This window comes from Amphiura filiformis, chromosome 15 (assembly GCF_039555335.1).
Source record: "Amphiura filiformis chromosome 15, Afil_fr2py, whole genome shotgun sequence".
Taxonomy (NCBI): domain Eukaryota; kingdom Metazoa; phylum Echinodermata; class Ophiuroidea; order Amphilepidida; family Amphiuridae; genus Amphiura; species Amphiura filiformis.
In genome coordinates this window covers 56,086,323-56,111,992 of record NC_092642.1, presented here as the reverse complement: position 1 = coordinate 56,111,992, position 25,670 = coordinate 56,086,323, and the positions used below count along the sequence as shown (strand labels likewise).

At 37.9% G+C, this 25,670-nt stretch overlaps 1 protein-coding gene across 2 annotated transcripts in view; it reads right to left on the bottom strand.

The window, feature by feature from the left end:
- Window positions 1-4,038: 4,038 nt before the first annotated feature.
- LOC140171855 (uncharacterized) overlaps window positions 4,039-25,670 on the bottom strand; it is a 384,363-nt gene continuing 362,731 nt past the window's right edge. The window contains exons 2-4 of one of the 2 annotated variants that reach the window (XM_072195183.1): window positions 7,658-7,677; window positions 7,304-7,451; window positions 4,041-5,651 (exon numbers count right to left, since the gene is read on the bottom strand). In XM_072195183.1, the coding sequence (XP_072051284.1) occupies window positions 5,454-5,651; window positions 7,304-7,451; window positions 7,658-7,677 (366 nt within the window). In that variant the 3' untranslated portion in view covers window positions 4,041-5,453. Of the gene's footprint in view, window positions 5,652-7,303; window positions 7,452-7,657; window positions 7,678-25,670 lie in introns of both variants that reach the window. The other variant, XM_072195184.1, reaches the window with a different exon arrangement.

Sequence of the window (25,670 nt, the reverse complement as noted above, 5' to 3'; positions counted from 1 at the left end):
TGGTTGTTAGACACGGCCCTCATGAATATGCGAGAACTCGCGTCATACAATGCACTGGGGCTTTGACTGGTTGTACGCCGTCTATATCTCTCTCGTCAGTGATCACCACATACTACTGTGCAGTCAAGTTCAAAGGTCATACTTTCCATATTTGGCATTGTTCTGGGACTGGGGTAATGTTAATTGGTAACTGTTGGTCCGTTTGTTACACATGTTGTAAAACGCTTGTATGTGTGTCGGTATTACAAGGCTATGCTTACGACCCAGCTCAGTACACTAAAGTACAGATTGGGCTCTCCCAGTTGAAATCCATATACCCCCTGTGGGAGACATGGCCTTAATCTCTCACACAGGGTGTAGATTTCAAATGGAGTCACCCATTCAGGTAACACCATTTGAAATTCACAGTCCCTGTGTGGTAGACTACGGTCATGTTTTCCACAGGGGTGTATGAATAGCTAGTGGAAGAGCTTATGCCACTTCTTTCTCAAGTACTCAGTATTTTTTTAAATTTTGTTTACTACATATTAGCCTCAGCAATACGGTAGGTACTTCAGGTGTGAAATGTTAACCCATGAGAACTACCTGCTGATTGGCCAAAAAGAAGTTTATCAATTGGACCAATTAGCAACATTGTTAGAATAATTTCACCACACAAAAAAATTGAGGTGAATTGTTTTCAATTCTGATTGGTGATCCATTCTGATTGGTGATTAAAATGAAAATATCATGTAATTGACCAATCAGAGGCAATGTTAGATCGGCAGGTAGTGCTCATACTAATCGCACAAACAAAATCTGTAGTATTAAGGCCTGTACGTAGTTTGACATGGTGTGCATTAGGATATTCCATTTAAAATCCACATGCCCCCTTTGGAAGATGCCATCTCAATTCCAGTTTCAAATGGGGAAGGGAAACTTGCAGCAGAAAACCGTTGTCTATTCCTGTTGAAATCCCTACACCTACATGCTGCGTCATGACCATGACCTTGATCTCCCAAACACGGGGTGTAGATTTCAAATGCAGTCACCCATTCAGGTAACCCCATTTGAAATTTGCACCCCGTGTGTGGAACATTACGGTCATGTCTTCCACAGAGAGTGTATGTGTGTATTTAAATTGAAATATAGCCCAATGGAGAATGGGAAATGCACTTTTTGTCAGATTGCAGACATGCTTTGTAAAAAATGTCAAATTAATGACAAACAAAGTTAAACGTTTTGAGTACCGTGTTTTATAAGAACCACATGTAGATTGTTTCATAAGGTACTTCCTAGTTGGACACAAATGTGTGGATACAGCAATGGCAAAACAAGTCATACTTCTAATAAGTCTGGGGACAGCATACTATGAAGGTGGGGGTTGTGTAACAAAGTTAAATTTTGTTAAGGCACAAAATTGCACTCAACAGAAATGATTCCCACTATGTCGTGTACTGTATCTTTCACAATCAAAGGCATTATTATCAAATAAGTATTACACCATATGAACTATGTATAATAGGGAGATATCTTTGCAAGTATTGTATAACTACAAATATGTGAGCGCCCCCGAGTGCATAATGTATGTGAAAATGTATTGCTGCAAAATAGCGTCGCATTTGTGGGTGAATATAAGAGCCAAGAAGATTGATATGATTGATTTGTCTTTCGTAGGTTGTATTTCTGTTAGCAGTGTGGAGTATATTGCTATAGTAAGAGTTATCTCGTTGATACCAACATCGTAATAGTCACGCAAACAGTCATTTGTTTAGCTAAATAAATTATCCTTTTTACGACATTCTTTCACGAGGGCTATTCCAGTTGAAATCCATACACCCCCTGTGGGAGACATGACCGTAATCTCCCACACAGAGGGTGTAGAATTCATATGGAATCACCCATTCAGGTAACATCATTTGAAATTCACACCATCTCTGTAGGAGAATTATAGTCCGTAGATAAACAAAATTTTGAAATGATTTTGATGAAAAGTTGTTGGTAATGCTCTTACCAAATGAAATATTTCAGTTGGAATTTCAGCTAAATTTGTAGGGATATAGTTATGTTTAGACCATGCTCTGAAATGTTTGTATTTTTTTTCCAATTATTGTAAGATGTCATGTTTTCCATGTACATGTTTTGTATTGAGTAAACGGGTGCCTGCAGTGCAAGCAAGTTAAGTGGCCATGCAAAGGGACAGCAAATTCTGAGGGTAGGGGTAGTGTAGCAAGAATTTTTTTTAAAATAATTGACAGTAAGTCTTTGCAAAGCATTGGTTGCTATATGTAAAAATGGTAACTGCAATTTGGGCTATGAAAGCTATACATAAGGTATGTATATGCCAAAGTATATAACACATGTATAGAACATGAAGATCTAGCAATAGCCTCGCATTTTTTCTATATTTTTGCGTAACTTTTTTCACTGATGTATTATAGTATTGTAATTGATATTATTGCAACAAACGCAAAAATTAAAAAATGATGCCTGTAGAACATACGACAACTGAATGGTTATGATGAAATCTATAGTTTAAATTCATATGAAAGTAAGGACTATTTTGAAATATTGTATTCATATCTGACTTTGTATATATTTAATATCTGTATTTTTTGTCATGCAGAAAGATAGGAAAAAAACGGAAAACAAAAAAATGTTCTTTGTTAATATGTCCTTAGCACAGATCTGTGTGTTTGGACTGTTTTGAAATTTTATTTTATTTATTTAGTATACCAAAAATATACACACATGTTGGTGTATGTATTTCTGTATGCCTGTGATGATATTTTCCCCATTGTACAGATATTCAGGGGTTTGTGAAATATAAACAGGCAGAAAGTTTGTTATTTTTTTGTTATGTGTTTTATTATGTTTACCATCATTGTTACGTTATATATTTTTTTTTTGTTCAATGAAAAAGCATGCAATACTACATGTATACACTGTGATATATTATTGATAGGTATACACTATTGGGTATTATTATGAATACCTAGAAACCATCAGTACACGGTGTCTTTATGTGCTATACAATCACAGAGTGTAATGGAAATATGAGACTTTGGAGTGCGGTATGAGGTTAATATAGTTACGCTTTTATCAAATGAAGTGTTAGTCAAATCACAAGTAACGGAAGGCATGAATAATTGTCATATCATTATTATGTTTTTACAGAGTGAGTTGAAATGGACCCAACTGTACAAAAAATACGAAAAAATACTTTGCAGTATGTAAAATTAAAATATTGCAAATAGGGCTATTCCGTTTTAAAATCCACACTACCCCCTGTGAACAATTTTGGAAATATCTTCCACAGGGGAGTATGAATTTCAAATGGAATTAACACAGCAGCTCCATTTGAAACTCACTCTCCTCTGGAGAAGATTCAGGTTGAATTTTTCTCAGATGGAGTATGGACCTGCCTAATGCACCCATTCCATTTGAAATTCATACTCCCCCTGTGGAAGATTTTGGAAATATCTTCCACATGGGGAGTATGAATTTCAAATGGAATTAACACATTAGCAGCTCCATTTGAAACTCACTCTTCCTCAGTGAGGGAGTATGGAACTGCCTAATGCACCCATTCCATTTGAAATTCATACTCCCCTGTGGATGATATTTCCAAAATCTTCCACAGGGGGAGTGTGGATTTTAACTGGAATAGCCCTTTCCAGGATGAAATAAGACTGATGTGAGAATTTTATGAATATACCTGTTTTCAAAACTAGTTATTAGCAAGACAAGATGTTTGAAAGGACACCAAGTCGGACACAGATGTTCAATGGAATCAAACTATCTGGGCATAATATTTAAAGAAAACAAATATTTACCCATGAAATGGAAATGGGTATGAGTGTGATTTGATAATTGTGTAACTATATTACCCGTGCACCTCCAAAGGTGTCATGTTGAATAACAGTAGACCAGCTTGCCTATTAAATGTCTCACCAACAATGTTGAGAAGGAAAAAGAGTTTGAGAGTCTTTAATTGTCATTATTTGATCAGTATTTTTCTGACTAATTGAAAACAATATTTGACTTTAATTTTAGTCGAGCAAAGAGCACTTATATAATTAAAGTAAAGGTTGAAACGTCCATTAATTTGACTTATAAAGAATGCTATTGGTCTAAAATCCTTACACCCCATGGAAGACATAAACTCTGTTACCTCGGAAGAAATAAAAAGAGTCCCTCAATGTTTATGCCGACAAAGTGTATGTTAAGTCAAAGCCTAAAAGTCCTGTAATTTTTATCTCAAAAGTTTAATAGCAGTGTACCTTTGCCCCTCCCCTTGGTACCTCCCTATGATATGTGGCTTGCATACAAGTTGGTCAATTTTGGTTTAAAACCACAAGAAAGTATACTTCTCATCTCCTATAGTTTGACCTACCTGCGATGTAAAATTTAATCTTCAGTAGACAGCAAGGTGCCTGTACAAGATATCTTCAAGGAGATATCAAGGTACCAGCTGTAGAAGCTATCTTCAGTAGATAGCCGCGTGCCTGTATAAGCTATCTTTAAAAGATAGCATGGTGGGACTGCAAGCTATCTTCAGTAGATAACAAGGTGCAAGCTGTATAACGTATGTAGCTATCTTCAGAAGATAGCAAGGTGCCTGTATAAGATATCTTTAGTAGATATCATGGTACCAGCATAAGCTATCTTCATTCAGTAGATATCCAGATGCCAGTTGTAAAGCTATCTTTAGTAGATAGCAACGTCCCAGCAAACACAGAATGTTTTATACTAGGAAACGTTTAAATATCGGGTTGTATCAAGGTAATGCAAAACACTTGTTTTTTACCTGTTGACCAAATATTTGGAAAAATCGTTTGCCCAAAATATTTTACAATAACATTTTAAAAACGTAATCATGACCTTTAGGCCTATATAACCCGACATTTAAACGGTATAAAAACGTTTTGAATAAAGGTTTTATGAACATTTTGTGTTTGCTGGGGTGTGTCAGCAAGGTACCTGTATTGTCAGAAGAGGCTGTTGTGCGTTTATACAGCTAGCATTTAATCCCATTGAATTACGTTTGGACAAAGTGATTTTTGATCCTCTAACGTAAAACTACTGGCATTTTGTTAATGTAGCTTCTTTTCCTCTAACATTTCACCACATATTCTTAGAAAAATATATATTTAGAATATGTAACATAATTGGGAATGGCTGCTCTATACTCTGAGATATTAAGCTTTCAAATTGTGTCAAGTTCTTTTTTGGACCACCCTGTAGAATATTTTAATTATCCATAACACTTTACTAGCAATAATTAAAATAAAACATCAGTAATATCACATAAATAATTTAAAAGATTAACAATTATTTTATTGAAATTTGTGACGGAAATATATACACATTCTGCATGGTGAACACCCCCTGGTCCTGATGATTTCTGTCTTTCTGTGTCGGTATAGTTTCTTTTTACTGAAGTTTTCTCTATCAGTCATCCCGGCAGATCACTACCAATTGTTGATTTCATCAAGTAGTTCCTTCATTTCTTCATCCTCTTCATAATTATAATCATCAATTTCTTCATCATAAACTATCGACATAATCTTCCATTTCAGCAAAGCTTCTTCTTTCGTGTCTTCAACCTCAAAATGGCGTACTCTGACGTACTCGTAAAACGAGACACTCTTTTTAGCCTTTATCGGCACCTGCGGAACGGAAGGGAAAAAAACGATATCAAAGCCATATTATAAGATTTGCTATTAAAATTGATCTAAAAATTATAATTTCACACAATTACACAGCTATCTACTACTGATATGGGCATTGATGAAGTAGCTATCTACTTCTGATATGGGCATTGATGAAGTATATAACTATCTACTATGTGCATTGAAGAAGTAATTATCTACTACCGATTATGGGTATTGATGGAGTGGCTATCTACCATGGATATCTGCACTCTGCGCGCTCAAGAAAACATTCTTACCATTGTACTCATAAACATTCAATATGTGTATACTGATATGTGCATTGATGAAGTAGCTATCTACTACTGATATGTGCATTGATGATGTAGCTATATACCACTGATATGAGCATTGATGAAGTAGCTACCCAGCAAACACAAAACGTTTTCGACATCATTCGCAAAAGGTTATAAAAGGTTGTCAGAAAACGTTTAAATGTCGGGTTATATAAAGGGTATATTAAGAGTATAAAACGTTTTCATAACCTTAAAAACATTTTTGATAATCTACTGCTCAGCAAACAAAAATGTTTTACAAAAAAATGTTTAAATGTCGGGTTAAATAAAGGGTATAAAAACGTCTTAATAACATTCCAAATACATTCTTGAAAACTTGATACAAAACATTCTAAACAAAATGTTATTTTGGGGTTGAAAAAATATTTTGCGAAAAACGTTTGCCCAAAATATTTTCAATAACGTTTTAAAAATGTTTTCATGACCTTTATACAACCCGACATTTAAATGTTATTAAAAGGTTTTGAATAAAACATTTTAAGAACATTTCTGTGCTTGCTGGGTTCAAATATTTTAACATAACGTTATTTAAGTATTAACACAATATTTGGCAAAAATGTTTGCAAAAATAGTTTACAATAACATTTTTTGAAAACATTAAAAATATTGTTGTAGTGTGTTTTCATACAAAACGTTTTAAAACGTTATCATGACCTTTATATAACCCGACATTTTAATGTTATTAAAACGTTTTTACCTAAACCAAAAGCCAAAATATAACTTATGCAAAACGTTTTTAAAACGTTTTTGTGTTTGCTGGGTATCTACCACTGATATAATGGGCATTGATGAAGTAACTATCTACTATCGATTATGGGCATTGATGAAGTAGCTATCTACTTCTGATATGGGCATTGATGAAGTAACTATCTACTACTGATATGTGCATTGATGAAGTAACTATCTACTACTTATATGGACATTGATGAAGTAGCTATCTACTACTGATATGTGCATTGATGAAGTAGCTATCTACTACTGATATGGACATTGATGAAGTAGCTATCTACTACTGATATGGGCATTGATGAAGTAGCTATCTACTACTGATATGGACATTGATGAAGTAGCTATCTACTACTGATATGGGCATTGATGAAGTAGCTAACTACTGATATGGGCATTGATGAAGTAGCTATCTACTTCTGATATGGGCATTGATGAAGTAGCTATCTAATACTGATTTGTGCATTGATGAAGTAGCTATTATATTGGCATTGATGAAGAAGCTATCTTCTACTGATATATGGGCATTCTAGCTATCAGCAACTTACGTGCATTGATGAACTATATTACTACCGTGATTGTACTCACCAGATCAGGCAGATTTGTACAACGTGGCCTGTGGCAGGAGCATACTTTAACTTCCTCATAATTAAACCCCGATGGGGTGACCTTTTGGTTGGGTAACTCATAGCTGCCTTTGTGCAAGCATATCATAGTTACTGTCGTTAAGAACCTCCTGTAATGCATGAAAACAAAACAAAGTCGAAATTAGATCGTATATTTGAACCAGATCGTACAAAGCTTTTGTTTTTAAAGAAATTTCATCCCATTGGAGCGGACCATAGAAAGTTACAGCAAAAATGTACCTCGCTCTAAATGTTAATAAGTTGTATTTCTAATATAAATGTTGATTTCAAATTTCAAACGAATTCAAATACTAACCTCAAGCGTGGGAAACACTTCTGTAACCATGGTAACAGCATATGTAAAAGGAAAAAAAAGAGATGAATATTGTGAATAAATGTAATTCAAAAAGTTAATGTAGTCAATATTTACAACGCATTATGTGTGATGGTTTGGCAGAATCGTCTCAATGCAATTGTATACTTCAACAGGCCAACTTGAACAATATCATGCTAAACTTTGACCTTTGTAGAATATGAGGTTGTTTTTGAATTCAAGACGTACATTTAAAGTTTATTCTATAATATCTGGACCAGAGACTTGTTTGTGTGCATGTTAGATGAATTCGAGATCTTATTTTCATAAAACATACAGTGACCTAAATTTATTTATCTCATCCAGAATGGGCACCCAACTCGGTCTTACATTTGAAAGTCATGTAACTTTTGCCCCAGACGAACTAGTGGTATACATGTCTATGACTTTTGCTGAGGAGGATGCCCTCAATATTGTGTTAAATTGAGGACGCCCTCAATATTGTATAAAATTTACACAATTGTAATGTACTTTAGTAAACTAAGATACCCTGCAAAAATCAAGACTTTAGGTGCTGTAGTTTCGCAAAAATCCGAGATTTTGAATAAATGGCGGTCGGAACGGTCATACACACACATCAAAGGACCGAACCGTAGCACGACCGCATTGGCGCCGGCGGTAGTACATTCCAATGCCATATGCTTTACCTCACTTGTTCGGTCGAAAAAGGGACATACATGTATCTGACAGTAAAAGCTAGCATTTTATGGAAAATTTATGGCTCTAAGAATGAAATATTGTCACTGAATAATAGGCCCTATCATGTTTTATTTTATAATTTACAACAAAAAAGGGGTTGTTTTGGGGCAAATTTTGTCTTCGATTTTGCATGAAAAAGGGGGGTAAATTTGATGAAAAATCATTGCAAAGATTGAAAGATTTGGTAACTCTCATGGTTGTCAACTTTTGTGTTGAGTTGGGGGGGGCTGGGTTGTTTAGTTTTTACCCTATAAGCGAATCCGTAAATATCACAAACCATATAAATGTATTAACCGTATTAAATGAACTGAAAAAATAATTATACCCAAAACAAATGTACGTGCCCAAAATCTGCCTCCCAAGATGATCTAAAAATAATAAGTAACAAAACATAATATTGTATGCAGAGTTATTATGTTGGCACATCCAATATGGGAAACACTGTCAACATTATCTCGCTTTGTCATTAATATCTTTTTCCCTAATAATAAAACTGTTAGATTTTTATTCTGGTCTGCAACTTTGACTTACCTGTTCCGGTTCGCTGTATACAATGATTTGATCACGCATTTTCACAACTTTTACTAAATCTCTCTTTTCTCTGACAAAAATAGCTCAGTGTTTCGCAACCTACGACAAAATAGTGCGGAAATGTGCCTTTGTTTATTTTATCTTGTGCGCACAATGAAAGTGGGTAACTGTGATACAAACGCGTCAAGACAAATACGCGAACAGCAATCACGCGCGTATGACAAAACACGCATTCAATCTAACGCATGCGTATTTTGAGTTGTCACGCATACAGTAATGTTACCGTCAGTTTGATGTACCGAGAGTTTGGTCCATGGTGTGGTCCTTTTAAATAGGGGTTTCCTTTTATAACTTTTAGAATCCGTTAAACTTAAAATCCATTGCATTTCGATATTAGGGCGTGTTCATATTTGTGTGTGTGGGTGTGTGTGTGTGTGTGGGGGGGGGTAGAAAAGTTGAAACCTCCGACATCAAAATTTTCTAGATACCCTAAAAAGGATGGATTTTGTTTTGACTCCGCCGCCTTTTATGGTCTAAAATGTTTTTGATCCCCCTCTTCATGTCCTAAAAAAGAAACCAAAAATATATGCTATTAACTGAATAATTTCATATGGTCATTTTGAGCTAATAACTCATTGGAGTTAGGCTTAAAAAAATGTTATGTCTCAAAGCCCACACGCGCGTTCATTTTTCTTAGCGCGTCATGTCAGCTGAAACAGCAAATTCATTTTTTTATGGGTTTTTTGCCGTAGCAAATCTGTGACAAATTTGGAAGAAAAGTCACTGGATTCGATACTCGCATTTGTTTAGGTATAAAACAATAATATTGATATTTGTACTTCAATTGTGCAAATCAACCACAATTTTATGCAGTGTACTTTTGAATGACATCTTAATTCAAAATTAAGTTTAAAAAAAATCTTTAAAAAGAAAACCAAAACATTTTGATATATGATTCGTCCATTTGAAACATCTGTCCCATGAAACCGTTGAATAGAGCACTTTTGGCTGCATGGCCCCTATACTGCTACATTTTGGTCAAAAAAGTGCTTGGATAAGTCGTTTTCAACAGATCATTAATTTTAGGCCTACCACATTCAGGCCCGTACGCAGGGGGGGCGGAGTGCAGGGTGCGACGCACCCCCCCAAATTTGGAAAAGTATACAAAGAGTCCCAACATTTCAAAAAATCAGGTTTTTACGCTTTTTTTGACAAAAAGGTCCAAATTTTGGGAAGAAAATCCACTTTTTAAAAAATCAGCACCCCCAAATGAAATCCTGCGTACGGGCCTTACCACATTCACCTTGCTATAAAAAAAATCTGTTGACCTAATGAAAAAAATTGTTCTAGGGGAAGTGTTACTCGTAGCTTTCGTTCAATATGAAAAAAAAATTCTGATTGGATGAAGGGAACACTTGAGGTTTTGACAAAAACCAATCACAGATTCCTATTTTCCACTAGATTTCACACAGCTCTTATGATGCTATGCGCTCAACCCGTAGTATATTCACAGACTGCGAAGAGGCTAGACTCGGTGCATGCGCGTATTTTGGGGGGGGGGCTTTGGGGGCGCCAGCCCCCCGGGGTCCAAGTAGGGGGCGGCAAAAACGAAGGGGCGGCGGAAGAAGAAGGGCGGCAAAAATAGGGGCGGCAAAAACGAAGGGGGGCGGTAAAACGAATTAGCAAATAAAAAAGGGCGCAAAAAATGGAAAAAGCTTATAAAATTTTGAAAAATTGTTGCTTTTAGGGCGCTAGCGCTTAAATCCTTTTTTTTTTTTTTTTTTTTTTTTTTTTTTTTTGCTCTTCACTTTTTCAAACGACCGTGAAAAAAATTGGGTCAACCTTTTCGGGATGTTAAGGAAGGGCGGCAAAATTGTTTCTTCTTCAGCCCCCGGGTTGGGGCGGCCACGGTACGCCACTGCGGTGTGCTTGGAAATATATGTGTACTCGGGTGTATCGAGGTGGAAACTGTGCGTAGAGATGCATTTATAACAGAATCGTTTTTGTAACAAACCTTTTTATATGCATGCCCTCCCCCATCGATTTGAAAATTTAGGAAATCAAATTGCCGAAATGGCTTATGCCCCCTCCCCCATCAGGCCCAGTTCCCCCTATATCATGGTCGGTGCCCCCACCTCCACCCAAAATAGGATGACTCACGCTACACCACTGCACCCACCCCAGTAGGCCTACTGACCGCGGCATCACCAACCACCAACACCATATAGGTGACATACGCCTTTTGATCTTATTAAAGCCAGGGATGACCAATTTTGTATTTTACATCGACACGTATTTTCCCTATATCAAAAATGGACCGTAAACGGGATAGCAACAGGTCAATCGTGGATTTTCCATCCGTTTGGGCTCCTTCGGCGATTCGACCTATATCGAAGCAAACTGTTGAGTAATGGTTGGGCGGCTTTTAGGACATTTTCATCGGCGTAGTGCCATTGGAGGTGATTAGCAACACCAAAATCACGGCAGGGACGCCGACATACACCGTCTGATACAGGTCTGCATCAATGATAGGCACGACGAAAAAATGAGAAGGGGCGAAATTTGAATGAAAAAAAAATAAATAAAAAGAACAAAGAGGAAGGATCGAAAAAGGGGAGACAAGATGTCATCAGCTTAACATTTAATGTTGGTAGTGCTGTCCCAAATTGAATGGTGTCAGATGGCATTGCTCTTTATAAGAGCTTTGTTTCAAAACCCCTTACATCCACTTTTGGCTGAAATTGAGTTATTGACATGATATTGTATAGGGTGGGTAAAAATACACATTTTGGTGGTTGTTTGACCTTCATACCACTTTCCCTTCCGGAGATATGGTATATTTCCCGTTTGGGAATTCTTTTCCGGAAATCTGAACTTATAATGAATATAACATTTTAGGAAAATAATTTCTTAATGTAAAATAGTAGCCTTGAATGTTCTTGAACTATTAAAACCAAAAGGAACTCTTTTGGGGTCACTATGTTTGAAATAAATCATTGTAATTAAAGGCTTAATGTACGATTTCCTTCAAATTTTTAATTTGTCATTATTTACTCAAAATGCTAAAATAATACAAGTAATAATGATCGGGAATGGTTTCTGTCCATTTTGAGCTGAAATAACGAGGTAACGTGAAAGAAACACTGCTTGTTATTTTGGCCGTTTAACACGCAGTTCTATGGGCGGACATAAAGTCATAATTTCTTGAATTATGACTTTATGTCGAACTTTGCTCTGTTTACCTACAAACACAACAAATTTGGCTGATTCCATTTAGGTGCAAGTTGTGACAGGTGTAAACATTACAAATATGCCAAAAAATCAGGTTTTAAAAGAATTACCCAAATTCATATTATAAGATCGTACATTATGACTTTAAGGAAAGCTGTAGCTTTGGAAATGCTCAAAAACGTCATTTTCCCGGATTTAATTAAAAATTCATAATTAAAAAAGTAAATGATATAATTCAATTTTTCTTCTTGATTTTGAAAGCATTAGTCAAGTTACATAAAGTGGTGCAAACAAATGGGCTCAAATTTGATTGCAAAGGTGGTTTCTAGAAAAGGGGTAAATTTATTTTGTTGCAAAAGCCCTTACATCCACAAAAGGCGCGATATTAAAGAAATAATAAAATAAATAGGAAGGCTTGAAAATTGGTCCAAAACTATTCTTTTAGTTTCTATTCATCAACACTTTATCCGAACCCAAATCGAATTAAATCGAACAAGTAATACTTGAACAATTAAAAAAAGCTGTTTTTCTCAAAAAGTCAAAAGTGGATGTAAGGGGGTTTGAAACAAAGCTCTTCATATTGGCCTATATTTTAAAGACTACTGTTATTTGCTTTCATGAGCCTGAATTTTCAAAAAAAAACGGTCAAGGCACAGAACACTGCCCTGGGGGCTGTTCCGACTCGTCCCAAACGGGGTTGGGCAGTGCTTTTTAAACTTGAACTTGTGGGGTGAGTTGGGACTATTCAAAGAACCGAAGTGGTTAATCTGCTGAACCCTCACAGTGGCGTAGCCCGGGGGAAAAGGGGGCACCCTCCGCTCCTGTGAGAAGTCTCCCCCCCCCCCTCTGTGGGATGCTGGCCGCCCTAATGTGTAAGATCTTAGCCCCTTTTGAACTTTTTAGCCCATTAGCCCATTAAGCAAAAAGTGCTGGCTACGCTGCGCGAATGAATCCTCATGGGGTTGTGTGGTGTGGGTACTGTTACCACGGGGGGGGGGGGTCCAACTTTTCCAACCCCACCAAAGTATTTATGAACACTTCCTCTCATAATGAAATGGAACCCCTATGTAAAAGGACCAAACTCTCGGTATATCAAATTAACCCTGACTAGCGGGACACCCGCGCTTCGCGCGGGTCCCCGCTAGATGAGTAAATGGAGCGTTCACTAAAACAGGAGAATTACTGAACAGGTAGGATCATTGAAAAGGAACATTTTATTTATCTAAATCTGTCCCTTCTTACATTTCCTTTTTTTTTCCTTTCTTTTCAGTTTCTTCTACATGGGCTACTTTGTTCCCATTAAAAAATATTTGCTGCTTAGCTTGTGATTTTCTGTTTACATGTAGGCCTATTTTATTTAACCCCGTTCCCATTATTTTCTAAATCCGTTCTTTCTTACATTTACCCTTTTAGCTTTTATTTTGCTGCTTGTGATTTCCCGTTTTCCATCTTATTTATTTAATTCTGTTCTAATTATTTTAGCTTTTTTTTCCTTACATTTTTCCTGATTAGTTTCTTTCTTTCCTTCTTTCTTTTGTTCCCGTTTTCATTTAGTAATACTTTAACCCGTATACTCGTACCTTTTTTGTCGTGTTCACCCGTGATGCCCCGTGATGCGTCTATGTACCTTTCATGCCTTTTTGTCCTCTTTTTCCTTCCTTCCGTATTATCATGTCCACCGGTCCCTGGATTGCAAGTCGCGTCGCTCTGCGCCATTTACGCGCTTGATGGCGTAGTGCGCATTACGCACGCGACGCCGACGCGCTTCCTGTCAGCTGCGGTGACTCGAAGGCTGGCAACCTTTTTTTACCTATATTTTCACTGTTTTTGCAGCCAATTCTTTACCGTATTCAACCAAATAAGTGGAATGCATTCCCCGTATATTTCTTAATCTCCCGCGTGAATTTGGCGACATTTGGATCCAAACTGACGGAGCCTTTCAATCTTCATACTAACACACAAACATACAACATTAGCCTATTTATAGTAAGATGAAATCGTCTGGGATGATATGACATATAATTATATGCATGCGTTGGATTTACTGCGTGTTTCGTCATACGCGCGCGTGATTGCTGTTCGCGTATTTGTCTTGACGCGTTTGTATCACAGTTACCCACTTTCATTGTGCGCACAAGATAAAATAAACATAAACACATTTCCGCACTATTTTGTCGTAAGTTGCGAAACACTGAGCTATTTTTGTCAGAGAAAAGAGAGATTTGGTGAAAGTTGTGAAAATGCGTGATCAAATCATTGTATACAGCGAACAAGAACAGGTAAGTCAAAGTTGCAGACCAGAATAAAAATCTAAGAGTGATGCAGAACCTTTATTATTAGGGAAAAAAGATATTAATGACAAAGCGAGATAATGTTGACAGTGTTTCCCATATTGGGTGTGATAACATAATGCCAACATTTCAACACTGCATACAATATTATGTTTTGTTACTTAGGGCCTATTTTCTTAGATAATCTCGGGAGGCAGATATTTGGCACATTCATGGGGGGGGGGGGTGTAATTATTTTTTTAGTTCATTTTTAATACGGTTTCTACATTTTTGCAGGGTATCTTAGTTTACCAAAGTACATTACAATCGTGTAAAAAAACAACAGAACTTTAAAAAATATTGCGGGCGTCCTTCTCAGCAAATGTTACAATATGGTTTCAATTATAAGACCGTGTTGGGTGCCCATTCTGGGTGAGATAAATAAACTTATAATTTAGGTCACTCTGCGTGTATAATGAAAATACGATCTCGAATTCATCTAACATGCACACAAACAAATATCTGGCCCAAATATTATAGAATAAATTTTAATGGACGTCTTGAATTAAAAAACAACCTCATTTTCTCAAAGGTCAAAGTTTAGCCTAAGAATATTCAATTTGGCCTGTTGAACTATACAATTGCATTGAGACGGTTCTGCCAAACTATCACACCCTATAATGCGTTGTAAATATTTACTACATTAACATTTTGAATTACATTTATTCACAATATTCATCACTATTGTTAGCTTTTACTGTCAGATGGTCCCTTTTTCGGCCGAACAAGTGAAGTAAAGAAAGGAAAATTGGAATTTACTACCAGCGCCAATGCGTGTTACTCCGTCGGTCGTGCTACGATACGGTCCTTTGTTGTGTCCCGCATGCCATTTATTCAAAATCTCGGATTTTGACGAAACTACAACATATAAAGTCTCGATTTTTGCAGGGTATCTTAGTTTACCAAAGTACATTACAATCGTGTAAAAAAAAAACAGAACTTAAAAAAATATTGCGGGCGTCCTTCTCAGCAAATGTTACAATATGGTTTCAATTATAAGACCGTGTTGGGTGCCCATTCTGGGTGAGATAAATAAACTTATAATTTAGGTCACTCTGCGTGTATAATGAAAATACGATCTCGAATTCATCTAACATGCACACAAACAAATATCTGGCCCAAATATTATAGAATAAATTTTAATGGACGTCTTGAATTAAAAAACAACCTCATTTTCTCAAAGGTCAAAGTTTAGCCTAAGAATATTCAATTCGGCCTGTTGAACTATACAATTGCATTGAGACGGTTCTGCCAAACTATCACACCCTATAATGCGTTGTAAATATTTACTACATTAACATTTTGAATTACATTTATTCACAATATTCATCACTATTTTTTGCTTTTTTACATATGCTGTTACCATGGTTACAGAAGTGTTTCCCACGTTTGAGGTTAGTATTTGAAATTTGAAATCAACATTTATATTAGAAATACAACTTATTAACATTTAGAGCGAGGTACATTTTTTGCTGTAACTTTCTATGGTCCGCTCCGATGGAATGAAATTTCTTTAAAAACAAAAGCTTTGTACGATCTGGTTCAAATATACGATCTAATTTCGACTTTGTTTTGTTTTCATGAATTACAGGAGGTTCTTATCGGCAGTAACTATGGTATGCTTGCACAAAAGCAGCTATGAGTTACCCAACCAAAGGGTCACCCCATCGGGGTTTAATTATGAGGAAGTTGAAGTATCCTCCTGCCACAGGCCACGTTGTACAAATCTGCCTGATCTGGTGAGTACAATCACGGTAGTAATAGTTCATCAATGCACATAAGTTGCTGATAGCTACTTCATCAATGCCCATATCAATAGTAGATAGTTAATACTTCATCAATGCTTATATCAGTGGTAGATAACTACTGCATCAATACTCACATCAGTGGTAGATAGCTACTTCATCAATGCACATATCAGTAGTACATTGCTACTTCATCAATGCACATATCAGTATACAAATATTGAATGTTTATGAGTACAATGGTAAGAATATTTTCGCAGAGTGCAGATATCTGTGGTAGATAGCTACTTCATCAATGCCCATATCAGAAGTAGATAGCTACTTCGTCAATGCCCATATCAGTAGTAGATAGTTACTTCATCAATGCACATATCGGTAGTAGATAGCTACTTCATCAATGCACATATCAGTAGTAGATAGTTACTTCATCAATGCCCATATCAGTAGTAGATAGTTACTTCATCAATGCCCATATCAGTAGTAGATAGCTACTTCATCAATGCCCATATCAGTAGTAGATAACTACTTCATCAATGCCCATATCAGTAGTAGATAGTTACTTCATCAATACCCATAATCGGTAGTAGATAGTTACTTCATCAATGCCCATATCAGTAGTAGATAATTACTTCATCAATACCCATAATCGGTAGTAGATAGCTACTTCATCAATGCCCATATCAGTAGTAGATAGCTACTTCATCAATACCCATAATCGGTAGTAGATAGCTACTTCATCAATGCCCGTATCAGTAGTAGATAGCTACTTCATCAATGCCCATATCAGTAGTAAATAGCTACTTCATCAATGCCCGTATCAGTAGTAGATAGCTACTTCATCAATGCACATATCTTATTGTCAGATTGTAATTGTGTGAAATGATAATTTTAGATTACATTTTTTTCTCTTCCGTTCCGCAGGTGCCGATAAAGGCTAAAAAGAGTGCCTCGTTTTACGAGTACGTCAGAGTACGCCATTTTGAGGTTGTAAAAGACATGAAAGAAGAAGCTTTGCTGAAATGGAAGATTATGTCGATAGTTTATGATGAAGACATTGATGATTATAATTATGAAGAGGATGAAGAAATGAAGGAACTAATTGATGAAATCAACAATTGGTAGTGATCTGCCGAGGTGACTGATAGAGAAAACTGCAGAAAAAAGAAACTATACCGACAAAGAAAGACAGAAAGTAACAGGACGGGGGGGGGTCACCATGCAGAATATATTTCCATTATACATTTCAATAAAATAGTTGTTAATCTTAAGTATTTATGTGATATTACTGGTTTTTTTAATTTTAATTATTGCTAGTATGACCGTTCACAAACACTTGTTAGGCGGGCCTGATGCAAAAATTGGGCCCTGAAAATTGTTGACCCTCCCAAGGGGGGGGGGGGGCTGAAAAAATGATCACAAATTTTGCTGGGAAAATTGAGTTTATATGCTTTTCTATGGGGTTGACCCATAATTTTCATGTCAAAAAGGTAGGTGGTGAAATTTTTGAGGTCTGTAAAGGGGGCCCGAAAATTTTTCGCGATGATTTTTTTTTGCATCAGCCCCCCAAGTGTTTGTGAACGGTCCCTAAAGTGGTATGGATAATTGAAATATTCTACAGGGTGCTCCAAAAAGAACTTTACCCAATTTGAAAGCTTAATATTTGAAGAATTCAGAGCAACCATTTCCAATATTGTTATCATATTCTAAATTATATAGATTTTTCTAAGAATATGTGGTGAAAAAAATTAGAGGAAAAGAAGCTACATTAACAAAATGGCAGTAGTTTTACGTCAGAGGGTCAAAAATTACTTTGTCCAAACGTTATTCAATGGGATTAAATGCTAGCTGTGTAAGCTATCTTCAGTAGATGGCAGGGTGCCTGTTATCTTCAAAAGATAGCATGGTGCAAGCTATCTTCAGGAGATAGCAAGGTGTCAGCATAAGCTATCTTAAGGTGGGCAGCTGTATAAGCTATCATCAGTAGAGATGGCAGGGTGCCTGTTATCTTCAAAAGATAGCATGGTGCAAGCTATCTTCAGGAGATAGCAAGGTGTCAGCATAAGCTATCTTCAGTAGATAACAAGGTGGGCAGCTGTATAAGCTATCTTCAGAAGATAGCAAGGTGCCAATATAAGCTATCTTCAGGAGATAGCAAGGTGTCAGCATAAGCTATCTTCAGTAGATAACAAGGTGGGCAGCTGTATAAGCTATCTTCAGAAGATAGCAAGGTGCCAATATAAGCTATCTTCAGGAGATAGCAAGGTGTCAGCATAAGCTTTATCTTTAGTAGATAACAAGGTACAAACATGTATGATCTATCTTCAGGAGATAGCAAGGTGCCTGTATAAGCTATCTTCAGTAGATATCATGGTACCAGCCTAAAGCTATCTTCATTCAGTAGATATCACGGTGCCAGTTGTAAAGCTATCTTTAGTAGATGGCAACGTCCCAGCAAACACAGAATGTTTTACAGAAAACGTTTAAATGTCGGACTGGATCGTCAAGGTAATGCAAAACACTCTAAGATAATGTTATTGAACAAAATATTTTGCAAAAACGTTTGCCCAAAACATTTCACAATACCGTTTTAACATGTTTTCATGACCATTATGCTTATATACCCCGACATTTAAATGTTATTAAAACGTTTTTGAATAAAAGTTTAAAGAACATTTTTGTGTTTGCTGGGTGTCAGTGTACCGGTATATCTTTAGAAGATAGCAAGGTACCTGTATTTAGCTACTTCAGAAAAGGCTGTTATACGTTTTTATGTGTAGGCCTACTTGTAGCGTAATTCCGTGCTTTGTTGATTAAAAACAAGAATCCCCCTCCAGTTAGCAGCCTGGACAACCGATTCTTTAGAAATGCTTAGTCGCGCGAAAAGTCGATCGATACATGTTAAAATCAGCACAATTCAGAGATACACCTTTTTGCTATGAAATTAATTTTCTCGGTCTAATATAAAGCAATATTTTTTTTTTTCTTCAGTAATGTCAGTTAAAAACTTGGTGCTTGGATATATATTTTTTTAAATCCTGGTGTTAAAATTAAGCATCAAATTGTATTTTTTAGTGTGATATTTTTTTTTTTTATAGGCCTTGAGTTCGCCTGCGAGCTTTTTACGGAATTGTTTTTTTAGCGTCTCAAACTAATATAGTTTGCTAAAGAAAGATATTTCCCACCTCTGTAACGCACATCGTGTGGGTCTATATATCATAGTTTTGTCAGAATTTGCGTTTTTATTTTACCCTTTTTCCCTTCATGCTCCGAAAATGTCAAACTTAGTACTTTTATCTCGTGAGCAACCAGCAGAAATAGTCGATATTTTCATTGTTGTCATCCAGGGCAATTTTCCATTGAAAAGCATATTGCCCGACCAGCGATTTAGTAGCCCAAATCCCCAATTGGGTTTTCTGGTAAATGAGGTGAATTTTAAAAATTTGCTCCCGTGATAGCCTGCAATTTCAATTTATATGGATTCCATGATTATGAAAACCATTTTGTCTGTCTGTTTGTTTGTTTACCTAGGTTAGTCCGTATTTTCTCTTAAAAGAGACGCACGCTTGAGGTCCACGGGAAAATCCACGGTCCAAACCTAGAAAAATTAGCGTGTTATTATACGGAATTGGTTTATTAGCGTCTCAAACTAATATAGTTTGCTAAAGAAAGATATTTCCCACCTCTGTAACTCACATCGTGTGGGACTATATATTATAATCTTCTGTCCCTCCTATCTCCAGGTGAATTTTGTATGACCTACCCCCCCCCATCGCGGGTTGCCATTTTCATGACACCCTTCAGACTTGTGTTCGGGTTTGTTTTTAATTTGACATAATTATAGGCGTATACCTAAATGTATAGCTATGCTATATATTATTATGTAATATCATGTGCATGTAGGCCTATGGGGTGGGGTGGGTGCAGAGGTGTGTGAGGTGGGTAGTGGGGGTGTATGTAGGGAAACTTTGGGGTGGTACTCAACACACTTTAACCATGACTTCCAATGCAAGGCTTATTGTTGCCACAAATGTTTTTTTTTCCTTAAGGTTATTTATAGTTTTTTATAAACTTCCATGTTTAACCTGGTATTGTTTTGGCTGCTTCATTAGGGCCTATGACTTTCGGTGGGTTTCCAAAAGCAGTTTCAAACAAACACAAACAAAAGGCACTTACCCAGTCACCTTCGTGACAATTGAAACACTACGTCGAGTATTAACATCCAAGATATTCTGTTTTTAGGTAAGCAATTTTAAATAATTGCTTGAACAGGTTTTGTTAAAAACAAAAACCTGACAGAGGGAGAAGAGGGGAAGAGAGATGGAGAATCCATACGATATGCAATACCATACGATTATATTCAATAAGCCTGGCAAAAATTGTCTATTTGGGCCCCCGCCCCTCCCCCAAGTGCAGGGAAATTTGGTGGATTTGGGCCACCGCCCCATACAGGCTTACCCCCCTTGGAAAAAATTCCAGCTACGCGGCTGTGATCAGTAGGAGCGCTATTAGGTCTGGGAATTTCGTTGCTATATTGAAGTTCTGGCAACACTGTACCCATGCCGGTATTCCTATTAAACCCAGGGATATCGATCCACAATGCTAGTATTAGCTTTAGATTTCACGCGTTGAATTTGAAATTTTTCAGGCGGGAATAAAAAATGATGAAATCAAAACGGAAATTCTGACAAAACTATGATATATCGCTCACGGTGATGTGCGTTAGAAAGTTGGGAAAAATCCTTGAGAACTATATTACTTTGAAAAGCTAAAAGGTTGATCCAAAAAAAGGCTCGCGGGCAGAGTTTAAGCCCATCAAAATCGAAAATCTTACACGAAATGACTGAATTTCACGCCTAAGTTTAACACTAGGATTTGAAAAAAAATACAATATCAAGCACTACAATTTGACCTGACATTTACTGAAAAAATGAAAATGATTGCTTTTTATTTGGCCGAGAAAATAAATTTTACATTGAAAAGTTGTAACTCAAAATTTAGCTCATTTCAACACCAAATTCGATCGTTTGTATTGCCTCATTAAATGACTGAGTGAGTCTTGCAGAACAAAAGAATCGGTTGTCCAGGCTGCTAACTGCTTCGTCCATACTCGCGTGCTTCCCACCCTACCCATCCTACCGGTACCCCAGCCACTCACACCCAACATACATGACATACGCCGCCTTTCATCTTGTTGAAGCCAGGGATGACCAATTTCTTATTTCACATCGGCATGCATTTTTCCTATATCAAAAATGGATCGTAAACGGGATAGCAACAGGCCGATCGTGGATATTCCACACGTGTGGGCTCCTTTGATAATTCAACCGTATCAAAGCAAACTGTTAAGGAAAGGTTGGGTGGCTTTTTAGGACATTTTCAGCAGCGTCTTGCCATTTGAAGTAATTAGCAACACCGAAATCACGAAAGGGGAAGCCAACAGACACCGTCTGATGCAGATCGGAATTTATCATAGCACACGGGAGGGTGAAATTTAAAAGGAATAAATCCATAGGATGAGAGAAATACTTCGTGGTGGTTAAACCAAAATTAACCAACTTTGAAATTCTATTTGCCCCAAAAAACAATGGCATTTTGGCCAAAATGAACACCTTTTTCCACGCTTTGCACGCATAATACCAAAATTCACCTCATTTGAGGCCGAAAACAGTATGAAATCAAAAATGTCCAAATATACCAACACTAAGGCTATGCTCGTCCCCCCCCTAAATTTTAATGCTACAGCCGCCACTATCCCTTCCCCACCCCACTGGCAGTACTCCGGTGGTACAGCACCCCACGCCACCCAAACCCATGAGGGTTCCTGAGTAGGTTCTGAGCGTTGAACCATTTTCGGTTCTTGAATAGGCCTACTCCCAACTCACCTCACGAGTTCAAGTTTGGAACGTGTCGTAACAATCCCTGGGTGGTGTTCCTAGTGTTGACCGTTTTTGAAAATTCAGGCTCATGAAAGCAAGTAACTCATACAAAAGTCTTTAAAATATATATATAGGCCTACCGTTGATATAAAGAGCAATACCATCTGACACCATCCAATTTGGGACATCACTGCTAACATCAAATGTTCAGCTAACTACCGTCTTGTCTCCCTTTTTTCAATCCTTCCTCTTTTTATTTTATTTCCTTAAGTTCCAAATTTCGCTCCTCTCATTTTTTCGGGCCTATATCATTGATCATAAATTAAGACCTGTATCAGACGGTGTCTGTCGGCGTCCCTGTCGTGATTTCGGTGTTGCTAATAACTTCCAATGGCAAGACGCCTCTGAAAATGTCCTGAAAAGCCGCTCAACCATTCCTTAACCGTTTGCTTTGATATCGGTCGAATCTCCAAAGGAGCCCAAACGGGTGGAAAATCCGCGATCGACCTGTTGCTATCCCGTTTACGGTCCATTTTTAATATAGGGAAAATGCGTGTCGATGTGAAATAAGAAATTGGTCATCCCTGGCTTAAACAAGATGAAAGGCGGCGTATGTCACCTATATGGTGTCGGTAGTTGGTGATGCCGTGTACTGGGGTGGGTGCAGTGGCGTAGCGTGAGTCATCCTATGGGGGGGAGGGCACCGACCATGATGTAGGGGGGCGGGCACTGGGCCTGATGGGGAGGGGGCATAAGCCATTTCGGCAATTTGATTTTCTACATTTTCAAATAGGAATCTGTGATTGGTTTTTGTCAAAACCTCCCTTCATCCAATCAGATTTGTTTTTAATATATCGAACGAAAGCTAACACTTTCCCCTAAAAACAATTTTTTTCATTAGGTCAACAGATAACGCAATTCAATTTTTATAACAAGACGAATGTGGTAGGCCTAAAACTGTTGAAAACGACCTATCCAAGCACTAAAACTATCAAAACAACTATAAAGACATATCCAAGCACTTTTTTGCCCAAAATGTAGCAGTATAGGGGCCATGCAGCCAAAAGGGCTCTATTTAACGGTTTCATAGCAGGGGTGTCCCGAGGGTTCAGGGGGTAGTTCTACTTCATCCACAGTGCCATCAGAGGTAATGCTACTCCATCCACAGTGCTATCAGAGGTAATGCTACTCCATCCACAGTGCTATCAGAGGTAATGCTACTCCATCCACAGTGCTATCAGAGGTAGTTCTACTCCATCCACAGTGCTATCAGAGGTAGTTCTACTTCATTCACAGTGCTATCAGAGGTAATGCTACTCCATCCACAGTGCTATCAGAGGTAGTTCTACTTCATCCACAGTGCTATCAGAGGTAATGCTACTCCATCCACAGTGCTATCAGAGGTAATGCTACTCCTTCCACAGTGCTATCAGAGGTAGTTCTACTCCATCCACAGTGCTATCAGAGGTAGTTCTACTCCATCCACAGTGCTATCAGAGGTAGTTCTACTTCATCCACAGTGCTATCAGAGGTAATGCTACTCCTTCCACAGTGCTATCAGAGGTAGTTCTACTCCATCCACAGTGCTATCAGAGGTAGTTCTACTCCATCCACAGTGCTATCAGAGGTAGTTCTACTTCATCCACAGTGCTATCAGAGGTAATGCTACTCCATCCACAGTGCTATCAGAGGTAATGCTACTCCTTCCACAGTGCTATCAGAGGTAGTTCTACTCCATCCACAGTGCTATCAGAGGTAGTTCTACTTCATCCACAGTGCTATCAGAGGTAATGCTACTCCTTCCACAGTGCTATCAGAGGTAGTTCTACTCCATCCACAGTGCTATCAGAGGTAGTTCTACTCCATCCACAGTGCTATCAGAGGTAGTTCTACTTCATCCACAGTGCTATCAGAGGTAATGCTACTCCATCCACAGTGCTATCAGAGGTAATGCTACTCCTTCCACAGTGCTATCAGAGGTAGTTCTACTCCATCCACAGTGCTGTCAGAGGTAGTTCTACTCCATCCACAGTGCTATCAGAGGTAGTTCTACTTCATCCACAGTGCTATCAGAGGTAATGCTACTCCTTCCACAGTGCTATCAGAGGTAGTTCTACTCCATCCACAGTGCTATCAGAGGTAGTTCTACTCCATCCACAGTGCTATCAGAGGTAGTTCTACTTCATCCACAGTGCTATCAGAGGTAATGCTACTCCATCCACAGTGCTATCAGAGGTAATGCTACTCCTTCCACAGTGCTATCAGAGGTAGTTCTACTCCATCCACAGTGCTGTCAGAGGTAGTTCTACTCCATCCACAGTGCTATCAGAGGTAGTTCTACTTCATCCACAGTGCTATCAGAGGTAATGCTACTCCTTCCACGGTGCTATCAGAGGTAGTTCTACTCCATCCACAGTGCTATCAGAGGTAGTTCTACTCCATCCGCAGTGCTATCAGAGGTAGTTCTACTTCATCCACAGTGCTATCAGAGGTAATGCTACTCCATCCACAGTGCTATCAGAGGTAGTTCTACTCCATCCGCAGTGCTATCAGAGGTAGTTCTACTCCATCCACAGTGCTATCAGAGGTAGTTCTACTTCATCCACAGTGCTATCAGAGGTAATGCTACTCCTTCCACAGTGCTATCAGAGGTAGTTCTACTCCATCCACAGTGCTATCAGAGGTAGTTCTACTTTATCCACAGTGCTATCAGAGGTAATGCTACTACTTCATCCACAGTGCTATCAGAGGTAGTTCTACTTCATCCACAGTGCTATCAGAGGTAGTTCTACTTCATCCACAGTGCCATCAGAGGTTGTTCTACTTCATTCACAGTGCTATCAGAATTAGTTCTACTTCATCCACAGTGCTATCAGAGGTAGTTCTACTTCATTCACAGTGCTATCAGAGGTAGTTCTACTTCATCAACAGTGCCATCAGATGTAGTTCTACTTCATCCACAGTGCTATCAGAGGTAGTTCTACTTTATTCACAGTGCTATCAGAGGTAGTTCTACTTTATTCACAGTGCTATCAGAGGTAGTTCTACTTCATTCACAGTGCTATCAGAGGTAGTTCTACTTTATTCACAGTGCTATCAGAGGTAGTTCTACTTCATTCAGTGCTATCAGAACTAGTTCTATACTTCATCCACAGTACTATCAGAGGTAGTTCTACTTTATTCACAGTGCTATCAGAGGTAGGCCTACTTCTACTTCATTCACAGTGCTATCAGAACTAGTTCTACTTCATCCACAGTGCTATCAGAGGTAGTTCTACTTCATTCACAGTGCTATGAGAGATAGTTCTACTTTATTCACAATGCTATCAGAGATAGTTCTACTTTATAGTTCTACTACATTCGCAGTGCCATCAGAAGTAGTACTACGCCATCCACAGTGCTATCAGAGGTAGTTCTACTTCATCCACAGTGCTATCAGAGGTAATGCTACTCCATCCACAGTGCTATCAGAGGTAATGCTACTCCTTCCACAGTGCTATCAGAGGTAGTTCTACTCCATCCACAGTGCTGTCAGAGGTAGTTC